The following is a 26,520-nucleotide window of genomic DNA, read 5'->3' as shown; positions in this document are numbered from 1 at the left end:
AGAAGACCCTCCCTGTGGGAGCGCACTGGACGAAGGGAGCTTGATGCCGGCAGCAGGTGTTCCTTCAGATATCCTGGACCCAAGCCATTTAGGGCTTTATAGGTCATCACCAGTACCTTGAATCTCACCCGGAGGGCAACTGGAAGCCAATGCAGCTCGCGGAGTAGAGGTGTTACATGGGAGTATTGGGAAACCCCCATCACAACTCGCGCGGCTGCATTCTGCACCAGCTGAAGCCTCCGAGTGGTCCTCAAGGGCAGCCCCATGTAGAGAGCGTTGCAGTAGTCTAAACGGGAGGTCACGAGCGCATGAGTGACTGTGCGTAGGGCATCTCGGTCCAGATAGCAAAAGCCCTCCTGGTCACGGCTCCTATATGGTCTTCAAAATTGAGTCGTGAATCCAGGAGGACGCCCAAGTTGCGAGCCCTATCAACGGGGGGGTAACACCTCACCCCCCATCGTTAAAGATGGAATAGTCTGGTTAACCCGAGATGCCGATATGCACAGCCACTCAGTCTTGGCGGGATTGAGATGAAGCCTGGGGGGGAAGCAATAACAGGACATTGATTATATATAAGGATCGAATGCAAACACAATTAAGATATGTGTAAGCTAAAAATTATTGATAATTGTAATAGCAATGTTTTTATTTAGTTGATAATAATAAGAATTGTATTAACCCAATATGAGATAGTAGATACTAAGGGAAAAAGAGAGGAAATATCTGATATTGTAACATGAGGTTTATACTAAAGATTTATGTATGCTATTGAACTATTGATTAAGCTAGTCATCTCGTTGCTTTTTAAATAATTGTAAAATAAGAAAATTAATAAAATGTTATAAAAAAAAGAAAATGAAACAGAACACATGCAAACTTTGATTTTTGCATAGGCTGGTTCCATCAAATGCAAACAACCCTAATTCAGATAATTTATTAAGAAACTCTTTTTTGGAGCCAATTAGAGGGATTTTCTAGACCACCTCTTCAGTGACTGAGTACAACAATATATACTGTAGAATAGAATAACAGAACTGTAAGGGACCTTGGAGGTCTTCTAGTCCAATCTCTGATATATATGCATAATAGATCATACATGTAAAAATGAAAATGCTACAGATAGAAATTAATTTCCTAATGTTTTTGTTAATATACTTCAGCTGTGATAGTCATTTGTGTTTTTTATTATACTTATTTCAAGGCTCTACTGTTTATTGATGATCTGAACATGCCAATCGCAGAAGCCTATGGATCCAAGCCACCATTAGAGTTCATCCGTCAGTTTGTGGAGTTGGGAGGATTTTATGATATTAAAAACCTTGAATGGAAGGTATGTTTAATATGGGTAACATTTCTTTTGTTATTTCTGATTTTTGTTAAACTAAGGTCTTTTCATTAAGAATTGGTCATGTAAATATAATGTCATGGTTCCGACAGATGAAATTCTTTAAAAGAACTTCGAGGCATTGCTTACCTTAAAAAATCTTTTATTCAAGAAATAAAGCATCACCACTACATAGTTAAAACCAAAAACTGAATCCCCCCCCCCCCCGGGCACAAAGTAGCAAAGCACAATTCCCTCCTCCAGTTAACAGTCAAAAATAACATTCTCCAATTAGCTTGAAGCATGGGCTTCCTCCCCAGTTCTCTAGCCTGCCAAATCCTTATCATCTCTGGGCGCAATAACCTTGATTCCTACGGCTGAGTTATTGTTGTTATGATTAGCTGGACTCTCATCCACATCCCCCCTCTCAGCATCATCTATGGTAACTCTAAAAGTGAAAGAAAAGATGGCTACATTCCCATCTGTTGTCAAAGCAAGAAAATCTGATGTTAGCAGCATTGACATATAGTATTCTGGATCAGTTGAAATTTATTCTCATGTTAAGTGGTCTAGATTCTTAATCACATAGGTTTAGGAGAAAAATTAGGGTTTTAAAATTCATTTTTAAAGTACAGGTACTCCTCAAGTTGTGAATATAATGGAGTCTGCCAATTACATTCATATTCTGAGAATCTGTTAATTGGAACTTGTTAAATGAAAAATCCCCATCCCTCCTGTCCCCAAAGTATTCATTAATTGAATGCACAGGTTGTTAAGAGCGCATGGGGTATCTCAGGAGTGGGGAAGACCATCAGAGGCCTAGTGCAGGGACAAGACCACTGCCTCCAGCCACCAAAGGCCTCCCCCCACCCACTAAGAGAACCTATGCTCCTCTTCCCACTCCTTAGGCTACCAAGCTGCTTGGGCTTTTCCTTCCCACCCCCTCACTGATCACTCACTTACCTTTGACACCATGCTCACCTCCTGTGCGGCCTTGGGTGCTGGAGCTCTTGTCCAGCCAGGTGGAGAAACACTGGGCAGGCCTCTCACTTTCTCTACTGAGCCCCAACCTCTCTCACAAGTGAATGCGATCTTGCCCTTCAACTTGCTAGAGTGCCGAACCACCCGGATTTCAGCAATTGCACTGTCATGAAGAGCTTGGGGCACCTCTGCCCTGCACCCTTCACTTGCACTCTGGTGGAGAACTGACTGCCTCCCTGACTGTTGTGGCCTGCAGGTGCCTTCCTGCCCGCCCAGATTTCCCACTCCAATTTCTGAAATTGTTGTGGAGCTGGAGACCTTGGTGCACCTCTACCCTTTGCATACTGAGGCCTTTTCCAAATCCAAGAGGGGCTCCTAATCAGACCTGCTTTCCAGCTTCATCACATTTCTCCCAGCAGTTCAAGATGCTCTTCTTTTGCTGGAGAAATGGAAAACTTATGTTACAAAAGGAAGAAACACACAGGGAAACTGAAGAAGAATCTGTTGTGATTCAGGGTCAGCCTGTGGGTTCGGCAGTTGGGTCGGACGAATCAGAGGAGGAGGGGGGTGTTGAAGACCTTGCTGAGGGGGTTGAAGATCTTGCTGATGATAGCCCTCAGGCAGGCCCCTCCCACTTGGTCACCATGGAGACCCAGCTGTGTGAGCCTGACAGTGTGGATGAAGATGACCCACAGCTGGCCCTGTTCAAGGACGCCCGACGCAGGAGACAGTCAAGTAGGAGTAAACAGAGGAAGGCTGTGGGGCTTCTCGGAAGGAGGCAGAGAGAGGCCACGCCCTGAACTCTTTATAAAGGGAATGTTTGGGGAGGGCTGGTTTGCTGAAAGCAACCGCTCAGATAGTGTTTCAAAGCTCCTGTATCTTGGTACGTGTCTTGTTTGTTTTTTGTAGTAATAAATTTGGCAGACGTCATTCCAGCCTCTTGCCGTTTATAAAGGGGTTGCCTTTTCTGCAGGGCCGGTAGCAGGCTGGTACAGAACAGAATCATCCAAAAGTTGTCACTTTCCCAATGTGGAGCAGGAGAGACCAGGCAACTCCATGAGACAATTTTCATGAGAAGTTGGAAAGACTGATCTTTTTGTTTTTTTAGCCCCATGAAGGAAGCCAAACTTGGTCATTCCCAGAAGTTGCCTCATGGAGTTGGTGGAATTTCTTCTTATTTGTTGGTTAGATTTCTCTTTAACAAGCTTCTGTACTTCTTCTCTTGCCCTCTGGTGCCTTAGAGAGCAAGTCAATCCCTTCTTCTTTGTGGCAGCCCCTCAAGTACTGGAAGGCAGTTATCATGTCCCCCTCTTGCTTCTCTCTTATAGGCTGTACATACCTAACTTCCTCAACCATTCATCATACGATTTAAGGCTCTTTATCATCTATGTTGCTTTTCTATGCACTTTTCCAGGGTCTCAACATCTTTTTTGTATTTTGGTGACCAGAGCTAGATGCAGTACTCCAAGTGTGATCTTATCAGCTGGGTGTAAAGTGATGCTATCATTTCTTGTTGTCTTGACACTGTCCCTCTGCCTAGGACTGCATTGGCTTTTTGGCAGCTGCAGCACACTGCTGACCCATACTTAAGTGGTGGTCCACTAAGACACCGAGAGCCCTCTCACAATTACTAGTGTTGAGCCTATTCTGTACCTATGCATTTGGTTTTTACTGCCTTAGAGCAGGACTTTACTTTTCTCACTACTAAACTGCATCTTGTTGGATAGGATAGGACTCAGTACTCAAGTTTGTCAAGATCCTTTTGAATCTTAAGCTTATCTTCTAAAGTGTTAAAGCTTATGGGAGTATCTCGGTACTCCCATGTTACACCACACCTGCACGAGCTGCATTGGCTTCCGGTTACCCTCCGAGTGCAATTCAAGGTGCTGGTAATAACCTTTAAAGCCCTGCATGGCTTAGGCCCGGGGTACTTGCGAGACCACCTGCTGCCATTGTCAACCTCCCATCGCCCAGTTCGCTCCACAGAGTCGGCCTCCTCAGGGTTCCGTCGGCCAGGCAATGCCATCTGGCGACCCCCAGGGGGAGAGCCTTCTCTGTGGGCGCGCCGACCCTCTGGAATGAGTTGCCTCCGGAGCTGCGGACGGCCCCTGACCTTCGGTCCTTCCGCCGTGACCTGAAGACCTGGTTGTTCCAACAAGCGGGCCTGGACTGACTACGATTTTTAATTAGGCTTTTACTGGGTTAAATTGTTTTGTAATTTTGTATTTATTGTTTAATTCTCTTTTAATTTTTTTACTCTTATGTTTTTTTAATTTTTATTGTTGTGAGCCACCCTGAGTCCTCAGGGAGAAGGGCGGCATATAAATTTAATGAAATGAAATGAAATGAAATGAAATGAAATGAAATGAAATGAAATGAAATGAAAGTATATCAGAGTTTTAAGTAAATTAAATAAATTAATTTCTGGTGTTCACATCTGAATTGCAGACTTTTTACTTACTATTTTGATTTTTCAATTCAGTTTTTTAATTATACAGTCAACAGCTATCTTGAGTTTCTAAGCCAGGCATGTCAAACTGCCGGCCCATGGGCCAGATGCATCATACTGAAACCAGGCCCACCCCATGGGGAAAAAGTCACGATACATTGCGCGACATCACATGATGTCGCAAGTTTGACATGCCTGTTCTAAGCTAAATAGTTACATTATGAATTATACTACAGTTATATTAAGATGATTCCATACACATTCTTTTGTTTTAAAGTTGATTTTTCTTGTGATTATTCAATAAAAATATTAATGAACCTGAAATATTTCTGAGGAGATTTGTACTTTTGCGTATACCTGAGATATATGAAGCTCTGTACTTACCCTAGGAATAGATGGATTTTTAAAAATGCATTAGAACCTTTTCATAAGTTCATTATCAATCATTCTGATATTATACAATATTATACATATGTTGATTTATAGGTTTTTTTAAAAAAAATTCTATCTTATCTATTTTTCTAACAGCATGTTCAGGACATTGCCACAGTTGCATGCTGTACACCTCTAAATGTAGGAGGTAATGAGATTAGTACTCGTCTTCTGTCCCATTTTTGCATTTTAGTTTTGCCTGCAACTTCCTTACAGTCTTTGCAACGTATTTTCCAGGTAACTATCCCAAGACCTTTATTCATTTAGTTTTACAAAGAGCAAAATGAAACTAATGATATGTAACTGATAGCAATAGCAATAGCATTTAGACTTAGATACCACTTCATAGTGCTTTACAGCCCTTTCTAAGGGGTTTACAGAGTTAGCATATTGCCACCAACAATCTGGGCCCTCATTTTACCGGCCTCAGTTTGCAAATATCTAAAATAATGTAGCTTACCATAACTATGTTAACCACAGTTTCTTTAAAGTAATGTACATAATTCAGCATCTTTATTATTAAATTATATTAAATGGAAAAAGTTTATAATTTTTTCTAAATGTATAAAATATTTTTGTAGGTACGCCTGGGGACATACTTTTACATCAATAGATTCTTGGTTGAAGTTCAGAAGTGTACAGATAGTTTAACGTGTTGCTCTATTGCTCTGTACTATAGAATGCTTCATAAAATGCTTCCAACACCTGCTAAATGCCATTACATATTTAATCTACGAGATCTTTTTAAGGTTTGTATTTCTTTCAATTGGTTAACGGTTAATCAGTGAAGTATATGTAGCCTCATTTGGGACCTGCAAGTCAGTCATTATCCAAAGCCATTGCTAAGTGAAACAGTGACTATACTGATGATTTTACTTCAGCCTTCCTTTGCTTTACAGGCCAAAGAAGGTTGTAAATGCAAGGATTGGTCATAAGATTATTTTTAAGTCATTGTGGTATCTGAACACTAAAAAAGACCTGTACTGTATTCCATAAATTAGAGAATAGGGAAGCAAAAAGTCGTTTAAATAGGAAGATTACTTAAAAGATAAATACATAAATAGGTTATGATTAAAACTGTCAAAATGTGGAGAAAGGAGGAGGATTTTAAATCAGAATGATACATTTCACTGAACAACCACAATTTCCATTTTTTTATTATCTCTCTGCTTCCTTTTACTTTTCTTACTATTAACCCTGTCATCATACTCAAAACATATATTTAATTTAATTTATGTTTTGAGTATGATGACAGGGTTAATAGTAATATACATGAGTAATATTAAATAAACAAAGAATGTTCACAAGTAGATAACTATTAGTCAATATGCACATAAAGTATGGATTTAAAGTAACAAGAAGAGAAAATTGGGTCTATATTGGTTAAAGCTTTAGTCCTGTCCCTATCAAAAAGTGATAACTAAGGAAAATACAGCAGTTACTGTCATTGTGTCATTTTCTAAGAAAGAAGCAAACAGTTGCAAAATTATATGTCATGTAGCACTCTGTAATGACACAGATAGGAATTCTGGGGGCTTCAGTAGATTTTGCGCTGAATGTTGCTAACTTTTCTGTAGTGATTTATTAAATACACCAAGTGGGGATACACTGATTTTCCTTCTGAGAATAGTTTGGATTCAATATCTTGTTGAATATTTTAAAAATTATTCAGAATATGATCCATATTAGTAAAACAGATAACATTTATTTATTTATTTATTTATTTATTTATTTATTTATTTAGATATTATTTATGGGATATCCTAAGTATTATCAACTTAAGATAATTTCCAATGTTATCTATCGCATAGAACAGTGCCTCCCCCCAACCTTTTGAGCACCACGGACTGGTTTCATGGGGAGAGGTTTTTCCACAGACTGGAGGGGGCATGGTTTTGCATGCTGCCTGCATCACATGGATGGGGCTTCACTTGTTTGCTCAGCATGGGTTGTTGGCATGCCACAGACCGGTGCCAGTCCACAAACCATGGGTTGGGGACTCCTGCCATAGAATCAAATTCAGGCGAAGCACCATTTTTGTGAGTTGGACAGGGAATGCATTTCTACATATTCATGGACATAGTTTTCAGTGAATAAGGTAAAAGGTAAAGGTTTCCCCGCACATGCGTGCTAGTAGTTTCCGACTCTAGGGGCCGGTGCTCATCTCTGTTTCAAAGTCGAAGAGCCAGCGCTTGTCCGAGGACGTCTCCGTGGTCATGTGGCCGGCATGACTAGATGCCAAAGGCGCATGGAATGCTGTTACCTTCCCACCATAGTGGTCCCTATTTTTCTACTTGCATTTTTACATGCTTTCAAACTGCTAGGTTGGCAGAAGCTGGGACAAGTAACAGTCGCTCACTCTGTTATGCGGCACTCAGGATTCGACCCACCAAACTGCCGACCTTCTGATCGACAAGCTCAGTGTCCTAGAGCCACCGCATCCCTTTTTCAGTGAATAGTAATTGGTAAAATAGTTGGAATTTCTTGTTTGTACTAAGGTGTTGTTGTCATTAAGATTTATTCTGAATATGTTGGTATGACTAATATTTATATTATCAATATCTGTGGAATGAAATTTCTTTTGAAAGATATTTCTGTTGTCTAAAAATGGAAAACTTTGTTTCTTTTATTAATATCTGAAATGGCTACCTCACCCTTCAGGGCTATTAAGCACTGCAGTATTGTAAAATACCTAAAGCAACCATAGGTTAGCATAGCATGATAAAAAAATGAAATCAGTACAGAAGATAGCTTAAAAGTTTTAGTAACTTCAATAGTAATGTGAATATAGCTTCACTTCAAAAAGTTACTGTTAAAATCAATACTGTAGGTACTTGAAGGACTACTTCAAGCCCACAAGTCAATCATTGTCTCAAAAGAAACAGCAGCATTATTATTTATGCATGAATCTACACGAATTTTCCATGATCGTCTGGTTGATCTAGCAGAGAAGGAGATATTCTATCAGTTTCTTTCAAATGAGCTCAACAATTATTTTAAAGTAAGTATACTTATATGTGTTATATATGTATGTATAAATCAGTTTATCCTCTTATATATGTATGTATAAATCAGTTTATCCACCTCTTCTCAGGGTGCCACCGGTAAGAGATTGCCGGCGGGTAACACCCAGGGATAGGGCCTTCTCAGTGGGGGCGCCTGCCCTTTGGAACCAGCTGCCAGTGGAGCTGAGGACTGCCCCCGACCTCCATTCATTCCGCCGGGTCCTGAAGACCTGGCTCTTCGAGCTCTCTGGCCCAGGCTGAGGATTAATCTTATTTTAAGTGGGGTTTTATTTATGCAGGGACAAATATAATTTTTTTAAAATTTGTTTTTAACTTTTGTATCTTGGTTTTTTAATCACCCTGTAAACTGCCCTGAGTCCTTCGGGAAAGGGCGGTATATAAATGTAATAAAATAAAATAAAAATAAAACCTGCCAAGTATCCAGTGTCATTCAGTATCTGAACATTCATAACCACTTAGGCATTAATTTTTCTATGAAAGTATTACAAATAATTTAAAACAATTTTTAAAATATTAAAACAATAAAAAACAAAATAAGTACAAACAGCAGTCATGATGATTAATCAACTAAGTAAAGTCAAGTAGCTGGGCCCTTAACACATTCTGAGCTCCAGAACAGATACATAGCTAAGTTTTTAATTTTTTGTGAAAAGCCAACAGGTTGGGGCCATTCTAATCTCCAAGGGGAGAATACTCCATAAGGCAGGGGCTACAGCAGCAAAAGTCTATCTTAAGCCTGACAGTCTTTGGCTGACGGGATCTTCAGCATGACCAATCTATTGGATGGAATTGGACAAGTAGGGACTCCTAGAAAAACTCTGGGGAAAAAGAGGGTTTTTTAATATATTCTAGTGGCTTGCCCTGTCACTGTTGGTGGGATACAAATAGAAATACACACGTGTGTGTGTTTGTGTGAATGGTAGAATATAAAATGAGAGCAAACCCCACTCCCTACTGGTACTGATGATGTTACCTAGTTGGATAATGAAATATCTGCAAGAAAACAACCAAGTTAAGAGAGCACCAAGGACCCCTCGTTGTTGGACATGTCTTACTGCATGCATCAAATAGAATAAGATATGTGATGGTCATCTTAGTTATAAGCACTAATAGTTACATGAAATGATTCTTCTTTTCTTGTAGCATTTATAGCACTATAATATAAATTTGAAACTACAAAAATGTCCTAAGGGAGGGATTCATTATTAGAAGTTCTTGCTTTTTAAACATAATATATAATAACTGTTAATAAAGGAACAAAATTAGATTGAGGCAATGGTGTTGGAGAATGACACCAAAGCTTTTTTTCAACCAAGTACCTGACAAATTGCATATTGGATTTTATCCAAAAAGAGCTTGAAAGAAAAAAATTATCTCATTTTCTCTTTCTATCTAATCCAATAGGGGGATGGGGGAGGCAATTCCAGAACAGCTATCAGTGTTTTAGAATTGTGGGAGATTCTGTTCATTTATCTCCTACATCATTTCCAGGATAAGGTTTTAAGAGTTCTAGATACACATGGCTAGAAATTTCCAAAGGAAGATTATATATTCTAGAAATTTGCCCATTCTTCATTGTACCACTACAGAGGTCACTTGGAGCTATGTAAGTTATCCGAATGAATACTGGCCTAATAATATCTGCATTGTTTAGAGTTATATAAACTAGCCAAATTACAATTCATATTCATGATCCAATTTCAATTTCTCAATTAAATCTGTAAGTCAAGTCAATTCAGAAGGTGAGTACAATTCAACAGATTTTTTTTGTTTACCCAATCTGATTGGATCAATAATCCAAAGCCACTCAACAAATTGATTTGACAAAGTGAATCAATATGGAGATCTTGCAAGTCTTATTCAGACTGAATTTAAGCATTGAATTTAAGCATTGAATTGTATTTATTACAATGTAATATAGAAGTTAAATCTTGTTCCAGCAATATCCCCCCAAAACTTTTATTAATATTTTATACTCCCTCATAAGACCTACAAAGACTGCTTATATGTTTTATCTTAAAACTGCCTACAATTTCAGGGGTTTTTTTCCTTCTATATTTGTATTAATATATTTCCTAATGTATAGCTTACAAAATGCAGATACATAGTGACTTTTTTAGTTTGTCTAAAAAAGATCTTTGTCCCAATATAGATTTCAAATTACAAAATCATTCTAGATTTTCTAGATTACATCATACCAGTACATAAGAGAATTTGTATTTGAGAATTTGTATTAACATATTTCCTAATCCATACATCTCAAAATGCAGATATATAGTGACTTTTTTTAGTTTGTCTAAGAAAGATCATTATTCTAATGTCAAATTACAAAATTATTCCTTTAGATTTCCTGGACAAAGGAGAAGTTGATGGAGGAGTTTCCTATATTTGTAGATTTTCTAGATTATACCATACCTGTAGATAAGAGAATATATAGATTTGTCCCTAGCCAGAAGGTTCTTCTTTTGACACTGGAAGAATATTATATGAGAATGCAAAAAAAAGAGTCAGAGGTAATTTTTGAAATTTTGTTTAATATTGGTGTATTATAATTGCTACGTGATGTGAGTCAATAGTGTATGCATGTATCTTAGGTGCTAGATTTCCCTCATAAAAACTCTTATGATACTGGACAACTTGCTTTCCTCTAGTTTTCTCCTATGTACAAATAGCAGGACATAGATAGGTGAATCTGAGCAGTTACGTTCTGTAGGTAAAATAAAAAATGACACATGGATTTATCATAAATTCCTTCTCAAAACTGCAAGTCACAGCTATATTCAAGAATGATGAAATAACAAAGAACATTAGAATGGCTAATTCAGAATAGATAATAGGTAGTTTCTTCCATCTCTTAGTTCAATATCATCAATATGCAGATAACACTCAGCTTGATTTTGTAACTTTGTTGGTCTGTTCTGGCGATGCTGTTGAAGCTTCGTTTCATGTCAAGGCTGTAAGGTTCTGGATGTGATGAAATAAGTTAAAACTTGGTTGATTGCTGCTTAGAATCAATTTATGAATGATAAATTAACAAAATTGAACACAAAGTGCTGTTTGTTCACCATAGTTCTTTTTCAGCTCTAATCCTGTTTCTCAGGGGATGTGGGGAAGGTACTGTCCTAAAGGATCTGGTGCTTGACCTGAGGACCCTTATAGCTGCTGCTGGAAGTATAGGTGAAGACAGGGGCTGGAAGAACGTTTGCTCAGCTATGCCTGGTACCTCTGTTGCCAGTTTACCTGGAACAGGAGGACCTGGTTACAGTGGCTCATATCTTTTTGCAATATGTTCTATGAGAAAAGTATTTGAAGATCACTTGGTTGGAGCAGACAGCTTAATTGCTAAGGCAGATAGGATTTTAAAAGACATAGTGCTTTGAATTGCATACAGAAAATTACTGGTAGTCAGTGCAATATATACCAAAGCCCTCCTTTTCTAATTGAATCAATCCTCTCATTCTGACAAAGAATTGAACCTTTATTATATGCCCCAGCAACATGACTAAGCAACAGAAAAGATAAGTCAAAGGTAGGAGGTTTGCCTCTTTCCCTTCTCATGTAAACAAAGGCTCTCCCACAAGAGTTGGGGCAGGGCACAGGAAATTGTGTTTGGAAGATATAGAGCTCCCATCATAGGACAATGTCTGTGCTTCATTACAAAAACTACCAAAAACTGAATGGTATTCCACATAAAAATTTTTATGGAACAATTCAATGAAACTTGGAAAAGGACAGGAGCTAGAAAAAGTATAACAGAAATGAGCTATAAGAATAATTGTTTTTCTTCCTCTATTTTTAACACTTAAAACCACAATAGGGTGAAGAAGATGTACTTGAAAAAGGAACAATCCTCAATCTTTGTGAATGAGGATTCTCTTAGCTACATATGCATAAGAAAAATAAGCAATTAATCTTTCAGATAGACATTTGAAATAGGAAATATTGAACAACTGCATCATAAAAATCACTCCAGTTATTTCTTTATTGATTTGTATACTGCTCAATCTTCGCAGATTTGAGGAGCTTAAAAAAATAAGCCATAGTTATAAAAAAACCAGAAACATCTACATCTACAATAAATATAGCCCAAAATGGAACAACCATCCTACAAACAAAATAAAATACATGGAGAAAAATAAATACAGATTGTTATTATATCGGTCAATGAAAGCTCTCTAGAAGAGTTGTGCTTTCATCAGCTTTCCAGCTTCCAGACAAGACTACAACTAAAACGACTAATCTTATTTCCAGAGTATGTGGGTCTGAAGCATTGGCATCATAACTTAAAAAACTATTTCCTGGCTCCAGCCAGCCTCACCTCATGAAAACGGGATACTACCAATAGCTTTTCCAAAAAGTATTGCTTCAGATGGGTCAACCCAGTTGGAGCAGGCAGTTTGGTTGCTAAGCCAGATACAATTTTACAAGACAAAGCAGTTTGCAGTGCCCACATTGACTGAGAGAGGAATAGTCTTGGTCCTGAATGTCCCGTTAGCATTAGTTTTCCCAGACTCTGTTTATGCCAGCTCCCAAGATAAAAGGGTTAGTTTCTGCTTTTCCTTGAACTCTTTCATGTCTAAAACGCATTTTGGAAGGAGGTTTCCATCTATTCACTATATTTGTGCTTTCTGTTTCCTTAGATCACCATGGTATTTTTCAAAGAAGCAATACAGCATATAATTAGAGCTGCAAGGGTTTTTCGACAACAAGATAGTCATATGACACTGGTAAGAAAGTTTACTTTTAATTGGACATATTATATAAGATGTCAGTGCTATGTCTCTATTTAAAAGTAGCACACCTTAATTTAAGGTAATTTACCTTAAAATACCAAATGTCATTAAAACACCCGTCACTAAATCGTAATTATTATTATCATCCATTCTAAAAATTATATAAACATTTTAATATATGAAGATTTGCTTTAGTAAATCATTTTTGCTTATCTGATGTTTATCTAACATTTTTAATATTTATTAACAGATTGGATGGAATGGCAATGGGAAAGCAACCTGTGCATCCTTAGCCTGTTATATATCTGAATGCAATATCTGTAGATTATCTACTTTCTATAGTTACAGCTTTGCACATTTTAAAGAGGATATTAAAAAAGTCTATAAACAAGCTGGAGCAGAAGGCAAGAGGACAGTTCTTCTCATTACAGATTCAGATATAATTCAAGTAAGCCCACACGGAATATAAATTAATATACATATTCAATGTGTATCATGTTAATTAAATGCTTGTTAGAATTTTCCATCTCTGTTTCTCCCTTTTTTCTTAATATATCTGGATTGTCATCAGAGGTTTGTTTGCATTTTTGCCAGTCTGCTAGTACATTATTAGAATAGGAAATATTAATCAGTTGTCACAAAATAAATTTAACTCTATAGTTGGAGCTCCAGTGACAGTGTCTGTAAAAAACTGTCATTTTGTCAAAATGACAAAATCTAGATTGCTCCAACCAAGGCTATGGAGATAATTAATTAGTATTATTTTTCTTAGGAATCATTTTTGGAAGTCCTAAGTTGTATTCTGAAATCAGGGCAAGTGCCCAACCTATTTGAGAAGGATGAGTTGAATAACATTATGGAATCACTTACATCAGTTTCTGAAAGGACTAAGGATTCCAACAAAATGGATGATTTGTATTCTTTTTTCTTACAGGTATGTACAGGTAGCTTACTGTGATCAATATGCTCTCTCAGTGAAATTGCTGTATCCATTCCAACTTGGGTTCCAGATTAACAGCAGGATTCAGGGTTGTGCTCATTGAATTTAATTATCCTATTATTAATAGATAAATCAAGCAAGGAATGTGACAAGCTGTTATTTATAGCTTTGAATATATCCATGTGTGTTTGACCCCTGCCCATTGTTGCTTATGAAGGCAGAGTAAGAAGTTTGATTTAGTGAATGATAAAATTTTGATTATCTCCATCAAGGGTGCTTTTGTACCATCTGGTCTGAAAGAAGCCCAAGTTAAAAATGATCATTACATCTCACCTTTATGAGTGCTAACTGATAACTCTCAGTGTTGGAAGCTGAACTAGTGAATTGTGTGAATCCATGTTACTTGCATAACTATACAAAGTAGCTCATATAGGGAAACAACCTGTCTTTTGAACTTGGGTGCAAATATTATCTAACTATTATTTCAATATCTAGTATCACTCTATAATTTGCAATTTGATTCTTATTTCAGTGAAAATTATTCTTGCAAGTAGGTACAATTACAGTCTAATAAATGATAATCTAAATATTAGTGTATGCATATTTTCAAAGAAATGATTATTTTACTAGAGTTTTCACACAGGATTTTTTTTTCTAGAGAGTACGCCAAAACCTTCATATAGTTTTGACAGTAAATCCTGCCGGACTGGTTTTCCGTCAATATTTACAGATATATCCTGCCATTGTGAACTGCTGTACAGTAGACTGGTATGAAAATTGGCCTGAAGAGGCCCTTTGCCATGTAGCAAAAAGTTATTTTAGCCAGAATCAGACATTTAGAAATGAGGTATGATATGAAAATGTTTTATCAAAATACATTGTAAATATATTATTCTCATTTATGAACTCTGGTTGATCAACTGAAGCTGCTCATGAATTGTGATAACTAATTTTAAAGAGTCTGGGAAAACATTGCAATGAGTTTCAGGGCTCATGGAAAATGTTGGGGAAATCAAAATGCCAGATGCAACCACCGCTTTGCTCTGGGCAAAAACAAATTACCAATCACCATTATAAAAAACATACACAATTTGGCTCATTTGCTCCTTGTTTGGATTTAGCTGGCTAAAAGGTAGCTATAGCAGCAGAAAGCTACTATGATTAAGTATAGGTTAATGCTCATTCCATTTTCAGGTATACATGTTAGCAGGTAATTTGCAAAAGCATCTTCTATAGGAATTTCATTTTTCTGCTGAAAAATATACTCTACCTCACCAAATAAAGCCATGACTATTACTGTGAATTGTAACAATTCCTAATTTTAGAACAGATGCATTCAACTATATTAGATTTTTCATGAATGGATGTTGATGGTATGCAAAATAATCTGACAATCCCAAAATATTTCTAAACTGTGAGTTCACACTATAGTAAAAGGAAAACATAAGCATCACAAGTAAATCTCATCACCAAGGAATTAGAACTTTTAGACTCAGCACCCTCTCTTCCCCTATGGAGGGAAGAAAAGGAACAACAAAGAAGAGAGAGACAATACAAACTGATTATGAAAAAGAAATTACTGAGAACATTACAATAAAAACTTCTTAAATTGAAATCTAAATTGTATTAAATGTGTGGTCTTTTCATTTCTCTTTATAGAATTTAAGAAATATTCTTATCCCTATGACTGTTAATATTCACAAGAATGCATCTATGATAATTGAGAAATACTTGAAGGAAACCAAAAGATACTATTATATCACTCCCAAAAGTTACTTGCAATTTATAAATACTTTTTCCATAATATTGAGGACCAAAAAAGAGGAAATGCTGAGTGAAAGGTAACTATAGATGTGTGGGGTTTATGTGTGTGTGTGCATGTGTAAGTGTAAGTGTGTAACAGCACAACAGAGAAGTTGTCAGGAAGGATACTATTTTATAGAAATATTTTAGATGGATTAAAACATTTAAAAATTCAGATATTTCATTAACATCCCAAAGCATTGCAGCAATTCTGTGAAAAGTCAGCTGCAACCAGTGGTGGGATTCAAATATGTGAACGACCGGTTCTCTGTGTGGATGACACTTCCGAAGTCCATTCTGGGCCTGGGCAACAAAAAATTAGCTACTGGTTCTGCCAAACTGGTGCAAACTGGCTGCAACCTATGACTGGCTGCAACCTATGGGTGGGTTAATATACTCTTCCTGGAAAAATTTTCTAGAAGCAAATTTGAGCATTTCACTGCCAACAGATTCTTTACAGGGTGAACATTAGGTACAGTGAGATTCAATTATTGCATCACTCATCCTATGGTTAATATATATATTATACATTAATCTATGGTTAATCTATAAAATTGTTGAGTTATTCTGTCAAATATAATAGAAGCAATGGTCTTAATATCAATAAAATATTTTATAAATTATATATCTATAAAGCATATATCAGATATTCACAATTCCATGCACAGTGCTTACCATAGTTTTTCATGATAGACTTCATAGAGTTGGTATATGTAGCTTTACCAAAAGACTTCTATGCACCTAGCACTTAATAAGAGGTAGTTCGTTTAAGTGGTTGATGTAATGAATATACTATGTGACTATCAGGCCTATGGTATAAATAGATTTTAACTCTTATTTTTTTTTTATTTTAGAGCTTGTTATCATTCTGGTCTGACAAAAATCTTGGATGGAACTTCACAGATTGCAGATATGCAAGATGAATTGCTTGTCCTTGGACCTCAAATAGAGTCAAAATCAAAGGTATATTTAATTCATAAGTGTTCTTCCCACCCCCTAAAATATTGAATAATTTCTTATCAGGTCTTACCTGAGACTTTAGAATTTATAAAAGTTATTGACATGGGTATGTTTTGTAAAAGTTACAGCAATATAACTATTATGTGAATTCAGTTTGTGGTGCATTAGATACTTTGGAAGAACAAAAAAAAGACTAAAGAAACCTAAGCTGGTGTAAAAGAAATAACATTTGGAATCCATTTATGATAATATATGTAGTGGAATAGCCAATTCCATAATGTAGAAGGCTGGAAATCTCAAACATCTTCTCCCAGGGGGCCTCATGGTCTTCACATACTGGTTCTGCTCTGTTGCATTTTATTAGCTTATCTATTCCTACAGCTATCATCTATCATTTAAGAGTTGTCTTGCGTGGCAAATTCTCCCTAGCCACATAATTTAAGAAAGATAGTGATCTCACAATCTGTGCTACTTTTCTGATGATAAAAAGGTAAAAATCCCAAAAATAAAAGATGTAAAATAATTTTAATAGTGCAACAACCTGGCTATCAGGGTAGAAGTATGTAACTAAAATATTCGTCCCTTTTTCCCCTCCTTGGGAGACAGACTAAAATTTTATTTGTTTGTTTGTTTATGATACTTATATAGCTGCCCATCTACCACAGGGGTTCCCAACCCCCAGTCCGTGGACTGGTACCGGGCCGGGCATGCCAGCAATTGGGCCGCACAAACAAGCAAAGCCCCATCCATGGGATGCAGGCAGCACACAAACCCACAGACTCGCTGGTCTGCAGAAAAACTTTTCGCCATGGAACTGGTCCCTGGTGACCAAAAGGTTGGGGACCTCTGATCTACTAGAAGGAACTCTGAGTGGTCAAAAGAATAACCACACAGAACACTAAAAACACTATTTAAAACAGTTTAAAATGTTGAGGCCTTGAGAAGATTCACATTCAAAATAACCATATCTGTTTATAAATGGCAAACTCAAATGAAAGTTTGCTGCAAATGGTTTGTTTTTCTCTGTGAGAGAGGAGATGTTGCAACTGATATTTCAGACTAGGAGATTATAGAACAAATATTCATTGCAGCCTGAATTATTCATAAAAACTGAAACCACCCATAATTCACTAGCACAGACAGGGGCTCGAAGGTAATTTAACTTTACATTGTGTGTAGTAACAGAGATTATCTCATTTTCAAGGATGTAGCGAAATTAAACAAGTTAGTGATGACTTCTTAAAAACAGGACAGAAATCAGGAATTTGGAAATAAATAGATGGTTGAATAATTTAGCTATGCTAGAATTCAGGGAGCTGTTTGAGGTTTAGGGCTATTCTGAAGAGCCCTTTTGAAAATATACCAAAAAATTGTTCAGACATTAGCTGATTTGCTTATATAGGAAGCAGAGAGAATGGATGAAGAATTAGACTATGTGTATCAGATAAATTCACATTTAAGAAATATTTTGTATATTTCCTGAAGAAAAGAATGAGAGACCAAGTTCTGCAATGTCACTTTGATGCAACATTGAATATTGACAAAACTGATATAATTGTCTTAAATGAGTTTTCTAATAGGATTTTGTGCAAGAGAAAATTACTTTTACTTTTTTACTTTTAAAAAATATAGAATATAGGATTCAACTTTGTTGGGATATCCTAGAAGGGAGTAATTTTTTACTTCTTTCATTATTTGAGTAAATTAAAACTTGATATCTGTTTATAAGAAATCCATATAAGAAAACTGATGTGAAGTAATTGATTTGTAAGATTTTGGGTAAAGAGTTTAAATCAGCAGGTTTGAAAAAAACTAATGGAGTAGTCTTGTATATCAATTCACAAATCAAATCAAAAATATTGATGATGAAAATAATATATATGTTCAGGTGAATTTGAAATGCAAAGGACTAAATTGATAGTTGTTGGTTTTCATGTTTCATATGAGGATAATGCAAAGTTTTTTAACCAATTTATGAATCAACTGACCATATTCATATATGTGAATTGGGGCTTGATGGAGAATTGGAATAGAGCTATCAGCTCTATCATCCCCACAGCTTGATAAAACCTTAGACAAGAAACTTAAACTTAACCTAGGTGAATGACCCATGCTGAGATATAGAATGAAGTTGAAGACATGTTTCAATGACAAAAACTGCAGCTGTCATTGTTGGGAAGAATTTTTGTGATTAAGATGAATGTTCTGCCTAGAATTTTATTTTTACTGTAGACAATGCCTATATTGATAATTGATGTAGCATTTAAGCAATAGCAAACATATTTCCATATTTTGTTGGCGTGGCAAGAAACTGAGAATGAAATACAACTTGATGCAGAATGGTAAAGAAAGAAGGGGGTTAGAATTACCAGATTTAAATTTGTATTTTTCAGCTTGTTAGAGTAGATGAAAGAGGGATGACTTTGAGAAATAGGTGGTTATTGTAACTGAAGAACATGATTTTAGATTTGATTGGCATGGCTGTCTGTAGTATAATAAAGTTACGTTTAATGTAGATTAATCATTTTATTAGGCTTACCATAATGAGAACTTCAAATAGTTATAAAGCAAATTTGTTTCCTAAAATCCCTTTATGATTGTCACCTCAAGACTGTCACTTCCTTTTTAGGAGAGAAATGATATTTAAACAAAAATGTTTAACTTATGCTGATCTGCTGAATTTTTCCCAAGGAGAATTTAAGTTAAAAACAAGAGAAAACTTAAGAGTTGAAAGGCTTTACAAGCCATTGTTTTCCTTATGTTAACAGAAAGATTTAAGCTTGATAAGAAGAATTATGAATTTGAAAATGAAATGATTAAATTTGATGAGGAGTTGTGTACAAATGATAGTCATATTATGGCTAATGTCTAAAACCTTTTACTGACAATGGAAACAGAGGATGAACAATAAACAAAAACTGGATATAATATACAGTTGGATCAATACGATCATATGAGGATAGTTGAAATTATATTAAATTATAGTCTTAGAGGATGTCTGTATCCTTTTTTAATAATATTTTATTGATTTTCCAATTTTACATTTGAATATTTAGAAAGCAATGTGGTAACTGGGTTACAATAGTTCAATAACAGAATCTTAGTGCAAATCTCAGGTTACAATATTTCTTCTCTTTTTCCCTTAACATTTACTGTCTCATATTCAAGTTAATTCATTTCTAATTATATCAACTCAGTAAAAACATCATTATCACATTTATCAATAGATTTTTGGCTTATACATATCTTAATTACCTTCAGTCTTCATAAACAATCCATATCCTGTTATTGATTTTACTCAATTTTTAATCTCTTATCAATATTCCAATTTAACCTTTAATATTTATAATTTTCAGATTTTGGGTAACCAAAAGTTCTCTTATCTCACTTAATAACAAGTTATAATATCCAAAATACATATTTTATCTATTTGAATATAATCTTGTTCTATTTCCTAAGAGTTATCTATTTCCCATCATATTTAATCATCTACTTAATAACAGAATATCACCTTTAATAAATCAACACCATTATACATATTGTCTGGGTTGATCAATAAATCAAGCATATTCATAATATTTAACTTTCTTTTCTTTTTAAGTCCAATTTTTAAATATTAAGCTGATAAAATCCTTATTTTCAACTAGTTTCCAAATATTATAAATCTAATAACCAAAATTCCCCTTTAACCCTCTACTTTGCAATATAAAATCCGCTTTAATGGGTCAAAATCCCAGTTTTTTCAACCTTATTCTAGCTTTCTTCCTTTGCCAATTAGGCTTCCTTGTCAAGGCCTTTAAATCATCAAATAGATCTCCCTCTATTCTTACATATGCTGATTGAATTAAAGGAGACCATTTAATTGCCAATTTTCTGGAAGGACAAGGCCATTTGTATTCATTAAATTGTCTCCCTGTTGTTCCAATTCCCCATGTTTGCTCTGATATATTTGTCTTCAATTCAGTCTGTTCCACTTCTTTCTCAATTTTTTTCTGATTTGTATAGAGTCATTTCCATTTTCAATGTTGTCACTTCCTTTTCTGGATTTTCTATCAGGTGTATTTGGTGATCAATTAGATCCTCTGTCTTCATATTTGGTTGTCCCACTTCTTGCGTTATCTTCTGCATTGTTGATTCTTTAGTTGTAGTCAACATTTGGCTTTGTGCATGTGCCAGACCATTACAAATTATACAGTGGGTCCATCGAGATGCAAAGATGACACAGACTTCCTAAACGAGCTGAATACATTTTTTGGAAGATTTGAGGCATCAAATAGCACTCCTGCTAGGAAAGCTGTGCCCATCTTGACGAGCAAGTGCTTAGCTTCGATGTCACCTCTGCCTGGAAAACACTGCAGAAAGTTAACATTTGGAAGGCAGCTGGCCCAGATAATATCCCTGGGCAGGTTCCTAGGGAATACGCAAATGAACTGGCATTCACAGATAATTTCAGTCTCTCATTGCAGCAGGCAGTGGTCCCACCATGTTTTAAGATGGCCATCATTTTGCCAGTGCCAAAAAAAGTCCACAATTACAGGCCTCAATGATTACCGTCTGGTTGCACTGACATCTATCATTATGAAATGCTTTGAGAAGCTGATAAAGACATTATTGTATCTAGACTCCCACCAGCATTTGACCCGCTTCAGTTTGCTTACTGACCAAATTGCTCTACAGAGGATGCTGTTTCTTCTGTTGTCCATCTGAGCTTGGAGTACATAGAAGAAAGAAATACACATGTGCGTTTATTGCTTGTTGACTTGAGTTCAGCATTTAACACAATCTTTCCCCAGTAGCTAGTAGACAAACTGGGCCCTTTAGGCTTAAACACTCCTTTGTGCAACTGGATTCTTAATTTTCTTACTAACAGGCCCCAGTATGTGCGAGTTGGAACAAATATTTCTAACACCATTTTCTTGAACACAGGTTCTCCTCAGGGCTGCGTCCTAAGTCTGCTGCTGTTCACCCTGTTGACCCATGTCTGTTGTCCTAGGTTTGCCATCAACCATATTGTAAAGTTTGCAGATGATACAACAGTAATGGGCCTTATTCAAGATGACAATGAGGGTGTTTACCACAAGGAGGTTGAGGGTTTGGTGAACTGGTGTAAGGAAAACAGCCTAGTTTTAAACATTGGGAGAACCAAAGAGATCATTGTCATTTTCAGAAAAGGCAGGCACAGCCACACTCCTCTGTGCATTAATGATTCACCTGTGGAGATGGTTACCAGCATCAAATTCCTGGGTGTGCTATTAACAAGTAGGCTGGCTTGGTCTCTCAACAGTGAGACGCTGGTGAAGCGATCAAGCAGTGCCTGCATTTTCTGTGTCACATGAGAAAAGCACATCTTCCTTCCCCTGTCCTTACCAGTTTCTACAGAGGGACGATCGAGAGCATCCTGTTATATAGCAGCACAGTCTGGTTTGGAAGCATCACTGCTTCAGACAGGAAGGCAGTGCAGAGAGTGGTAAGGATGGCTGAAAAGATTATTGGCAGTTCCCTCCCTTCCATCCAGGACACAGCACATAAGTTTTGTTTGAGCAGGGTCCGTAAGATTGTCTGGGACACTACACATCCTCTTCATGACCTGTTTTTTGTTGTTGTTGTTACCTTCTGAGAGGAGGCTTCATGGTATCCGAAGCAGAACATCTAGATTCAGTCAATGTTTTGTTCCATACAGTATTAAACTTGTGAACTCTAAAGCTTCCTCCTTCCATTGTGTATTCAAGATGGACAGTGATTAATATTTATATGTTGCTTATATGTAAGGGTGTAGGTCTATACATATGTTGTATATAGTAAGTTTAAATGTGTGTTATATATGTGTACACTTTGAGAGCAAGTAACTAAATTTCATTTTTAATGTGTGCCATTGTGCCCACAGTAAAAAATGATAATAAAGGTTATCTATCTATCTATCTATCTATCTATCTATCTATCTATCTATCTATCTATCTATCTAGTATTTTTATTAAAATTTTTATAAATGATATATCCAGAGAAGCTATCAAAAATGTACAAAGAAATTTCAAATATTTGTTGGAAATGTAATCAAACTGATGGTATATTTTCTAATCTCTAGTGTACATGCAACGCTAGAAAATATTGGGGTTAAATATGCATTCTGATTCAGAAAATTTTAAAAGTGAATGTAGAATTGAAGCCAGAAGTTTTTCTTTTGAGTTTAATGGACAAACAAATAGAAACTTCTTATGGAATTTGCTTTTATGTGATAACTAAACTTTCACATGCACAAAGATAGAAGGATTTATTAATCCTTTACTAATACCCACAATAGAGGAATGGATAATGAAACTGATGGAATTGGTGGAGATGGTGAAATTGACAGCTTTGATTAAAGAAAAGACTAATTTTATTTCTCCTTAGAAACCACTTTTGGATTTTGAAACTGAAATAAATAAAATATTGATTTTGGGATTTGATGTTTTAAATTATATGGGATAATTAGAAATAATGTTAACTTAGAGTAAGAGTTTGTTTTTTAAATTCATATATGTTGCAAAGAAGGTCGAAAGTCATTATTTTTCTTACTTTTCCTTTTGGGTTTTTTTCCACACTTCTCTCTTCTTTATTCTTTTTCTTTTTTTTTCTGGTCTGTTTATCCTTGTGTTTTTGAAACTCAATAAAGTTATAAAAATAAACTAAATGCAGAAATTCAGTAAAATTAAAATGAAGCCAAATGTGTAAAATAAAATTTTGTCTACAATAGAAATCCAATTGGTTTCTGTATGAAACAGTAAAATTATTGCAGTGAAATGACTAAATAAATATTCCTTAGGATAGGAGCTCCCTCTCGTGGCCACAAGTATAAGTTCAGAAAGTTGTATTCTGCCAAGCAATCTAGAACAGGGGTGTCAAACTACAGGCCCACAGGCCGGATGCGTCACCAGGAAACAGCGCCCACCCCATTGCCGGCAATGGAGAAAAAGATCTGATATGTCATGCAATGTCATGTGACATCACAAGTTTGACATATCTGATCTAGAATGAATAATATCCACAGAAGTAAAACATGGAGTTAAATATAGTTAATATGTAATCTACGTAAATATAAGATACAATAAAATAACCAATGAAACACGTAAAATAATTCTATACTCAATCTCCACCAAGTTACATATAGTCAAATATTTGTATAATTATTTAAGTCAGGAAAAGGAAATAACTACAGCTATGCTGGTTAGATCAAACCTTTTTTTAGCCGGTCTCAGTTTCTCATTTGGATTTCCCACATGAATGCAAAGTAAAAGAGCAGAGCGTTGATTAGAAACAATTATTGATTCCCATACAATAATTTCTAAATATATTGCCATAAAACATAGCAATAGAGATTAATTTAATAACTTTTTAAGATACATGTAAATGATAGATTCATTATTGTATTCATCACAATAGGCAATGTGCATAAAACAGGATCCAATGATAAACAGTAGAAAGTTTATTATATCAAGATTTTCTATGAGGAAGGTGTGTGGTTAAGACATTTAATAATAGATAAATAAATAAATCTTGTAGCCATCCATTGCTGAAACATTGAGCTGAAATAAAGATCTTTTGATCTGATATGCATCTTTATAAAAATGGACTTGGAAGGTAATTTACAGGATTTATGTTGATAAAGTTTTAGATTCATTATTTTTTCAGAGATTACCATAAAAATATTTGACTGTTTTCTCATTAGGAAATAGAAGAACTTGTAGCCAAACTTCAGAAAGATGCGTTAGTTGTAGAGCAAGTTCGAACATTGGTTAAAAAGGATGAAGAAACTATGGTTGCGGAAACAAAAATTGTGGAAGGGTATGCTAAGGTACATAGTTTTCAAAGTTTCTTCTTTGGATTACCTCATAAGACGTATGCCAACTATTCCAATCAAATGTAATTTTCCTACCAAAAAAGGAGAAACTAAGGCTACTATGTCTGGACTGCAAAAATCTGGAGAATCTCCAAATGAGAGCAAGAGATTAATTTTTGCTATAAAAAAGGCTTGTATTTGTATTAAAAAATTTGTATACAAAAGTAGCATTTGTACATGTATATCCTGTGAATAAAAAATGAAACTCTACCCTTTCTTCATTTTTGTAGCAAGTAAGAGAAGAGCTCAACACTGTAATACCATCTTTGGAGAAGGCCCTTAGTGCTCTAGATGCACTTGACAAAAATCACATTGCAGAAGTTAGGTAAATATATCACTTATTTCCAAGGATTTCTAAGCTGAGGATTTCTTGCAATCAAAAGGCATTAATTCAGTGAACATAATATTCCTTAGTCATATTCAGTTTGCATTGATGTTTCCTGATTCTTGCTAAAGTAAGAAACTGTTAGCAGGAATAGTAAGATACAGTCAAAGCAATACATTCTCTAAAAATCAGTCATCTCAACAGAAGACTGCTCTTGGAGTATTTCATATTATTTCTCATTTTTATATTAAATTGCAATCTCCAAGGTCAGAAGTATGCATTACATTCCTTGGGCAGTCTAGCAGTGTTAAGTATTTTCATGTTGATCACTAAAATTATTGTATCTTAATTACTGAATGTAAATCAGGTTGTTTTGGCAAAAAAGAATGACTTTGAATGTAATATATTTTGTGCTCTTTTTCTGTATAATTCAGAGTATATACTCATCCTCCTCCACTTGTTTTAACTGTTATGAATGCAGTCTGTATTCTTCTTCAAAAGAAACCAAACTGGGCAACAGCAAAATTACTACTTTCAGATCCAGGATTCCTTAAAAAATTGATTACAATTGACAAAGATAATTTACCAGAAAAGGTAAATGAAGAATTCATTTGCAAGGAGATTCAGTGTTTTCTTGCTGTTGTATACATAAATCTTCAAATAAGAGATTTTAAAAATGAAACACAATTCTCAGGGTCTGGATTGGGGTTTCATTGCTGCCAGAGTCCAACTATTTTTTTCTTATCAGACTGTAAGATATCTTCTGAATGTAACAGATGAGAATAATACATTGAATTCAAATTTCCTCTAATTCTGTATTCATCTCTCACAGCCTTATTTAACTTTTAAAGAACTGACTCCTCATCCCTTAACATTGTTTTTTGCTATGTTATTTATCAGAGGACAGCGGTTTTTCATTTCCATCATGTAGAGATTCAGTTGGTCAGAGTTTGAGACAAAGGCCTCAGTGGTGGAATTCTATCTGGAAACAGATAGTACATATTTGTATATATATAATTCATATCTAATGAAATATCTCTGATAGCTTTTAAATGGATAGTAAAATATTTCACTTTTATTAATTAGAATATTGAAAAATAAAGCAATATTTTGTTTTTGTGACTTTAATCTTTATTGAAATATTATTCATAGTCTTTTTTGCTTCTATTCCCTTTTTCTTTTGTTGTTGTTTGGAGATATATTATTTTCTTTTATGTTGTATAGTTTATAATTTCCTTTTCTTGATATATTCAGTGCAATGGAGTTATTTTTAAAAAACCAAATAAATAGATATTAGTTATTGATTGAAGATATGGAAGAATTGTATATTTATCTGTTACACATGCCATTTTATTAATTATTTATTTATAATTAATTATTTTATATTCATTTTAGGTTTTTCTGCAGTTAAAAAAATATGTGAGGTCTCCTGATTTCATTCCAGTGAAAGTGGGACTTGTGTCTGTTGCATGTTGCTCCATATGCCAGTGGATTTTAGCTCTGGATCACTATCACATTGTCAAAAGGGTATATTTACATAGGTTATTTCCAATAGTTTTTAAAATGACAGATTGTATTTATAAGGGAAAAATTCTACTTAATTCTGGAATAAGTTGCTGATTTCTGCAAAGGCATTTTATTCAGAATTGCCAGAGGTAAAACAATTTCAATTGT

The 26,520-nt window shown here is 35.4% G+C and overlaps 1 protein-coding gene across 1 annotated transcript in view; it reads left to right on the top strand.

The window, feature by feature from the left end:
- DNAH14 (dynein axonemal heavy chain 14) overlaps window positions 1–26,520 on the top strand; it is a gene marked incomplete at both ends in the record, with an annotated part of 201,873 nt that overhangs the window by 116,791 nt on the left and 58,562 nt on the right. Inside the window, 15 exons of the mRNA XM_081312799.1 lie at window positions 1,202–1,330; window positions 5,283–5,423; window positions 5,768–5,935; window positions 8,017–8,187; window positions 10,558–10,725; window positions 12,853–12,939; window positions 13,196–13,393; window positions 13,718–13,879; window positions 14,544–14,732; window positions 15,545–15,726; window positions 16,543–16,651; window positions 24,351–24,476; window positions 24,752–24,846; window positions 25,281–25,440; window positions 26,242–26,373. Coding sequence (XP_081168925.1) covers window positions 1,202–1,330; window positions 5,283–5,423; window positions 5,768–5,935; window positions 8,017–8,187; window positions 10,558–10,725; window positions 12,853–12,939; window positions 13,196–13,393; window positions 13,718–13,879; window positions 14,544–14,732; window positions 15,545–15,726; window positions 16,543–16,651; window positions 24,351–24,476; window positions 24,752–24,846; window positions 25,281–25,440; window positions 26,242–26,373 — 2,217 coding nt within the window. The remainder of the gene's footprint in view (window positions 1–1,201; window positions 1,331–5,282; window positions 5,424–5,767; window positions 5,936–8,016; window positions 8,188–10,557; window positions 10,726–12,852; window positions 12,940–13,195; window positions 13,394–13,717; window positions 13,880–14,543; window positions 14,733–15,544; window positions 15,727–16,542; window positions 16,652–24,350; window positions 24,477–24,751; window positions 24,847–25,280; window positions 25,441–26,241; window positions 26,374–26,520) is intronic.

The sequence above is a fragment of the Vipera berus genome (genome assembly GCF_964194415.1).
Source record: "Vipera berus genome assembly, chromosome: 1".
Classification (NCBI taxonomy): Eukaryota; Metazoa; Chordata; class Lepidosauria; order Squamata; family Viperidae; genus Vipera; species Vipera berus.
The sequence above is the reverse complement of the archived record's forward strand: the minus strand, read 5'-3'. Positions and strand labels throughout refer to the sequence as shown.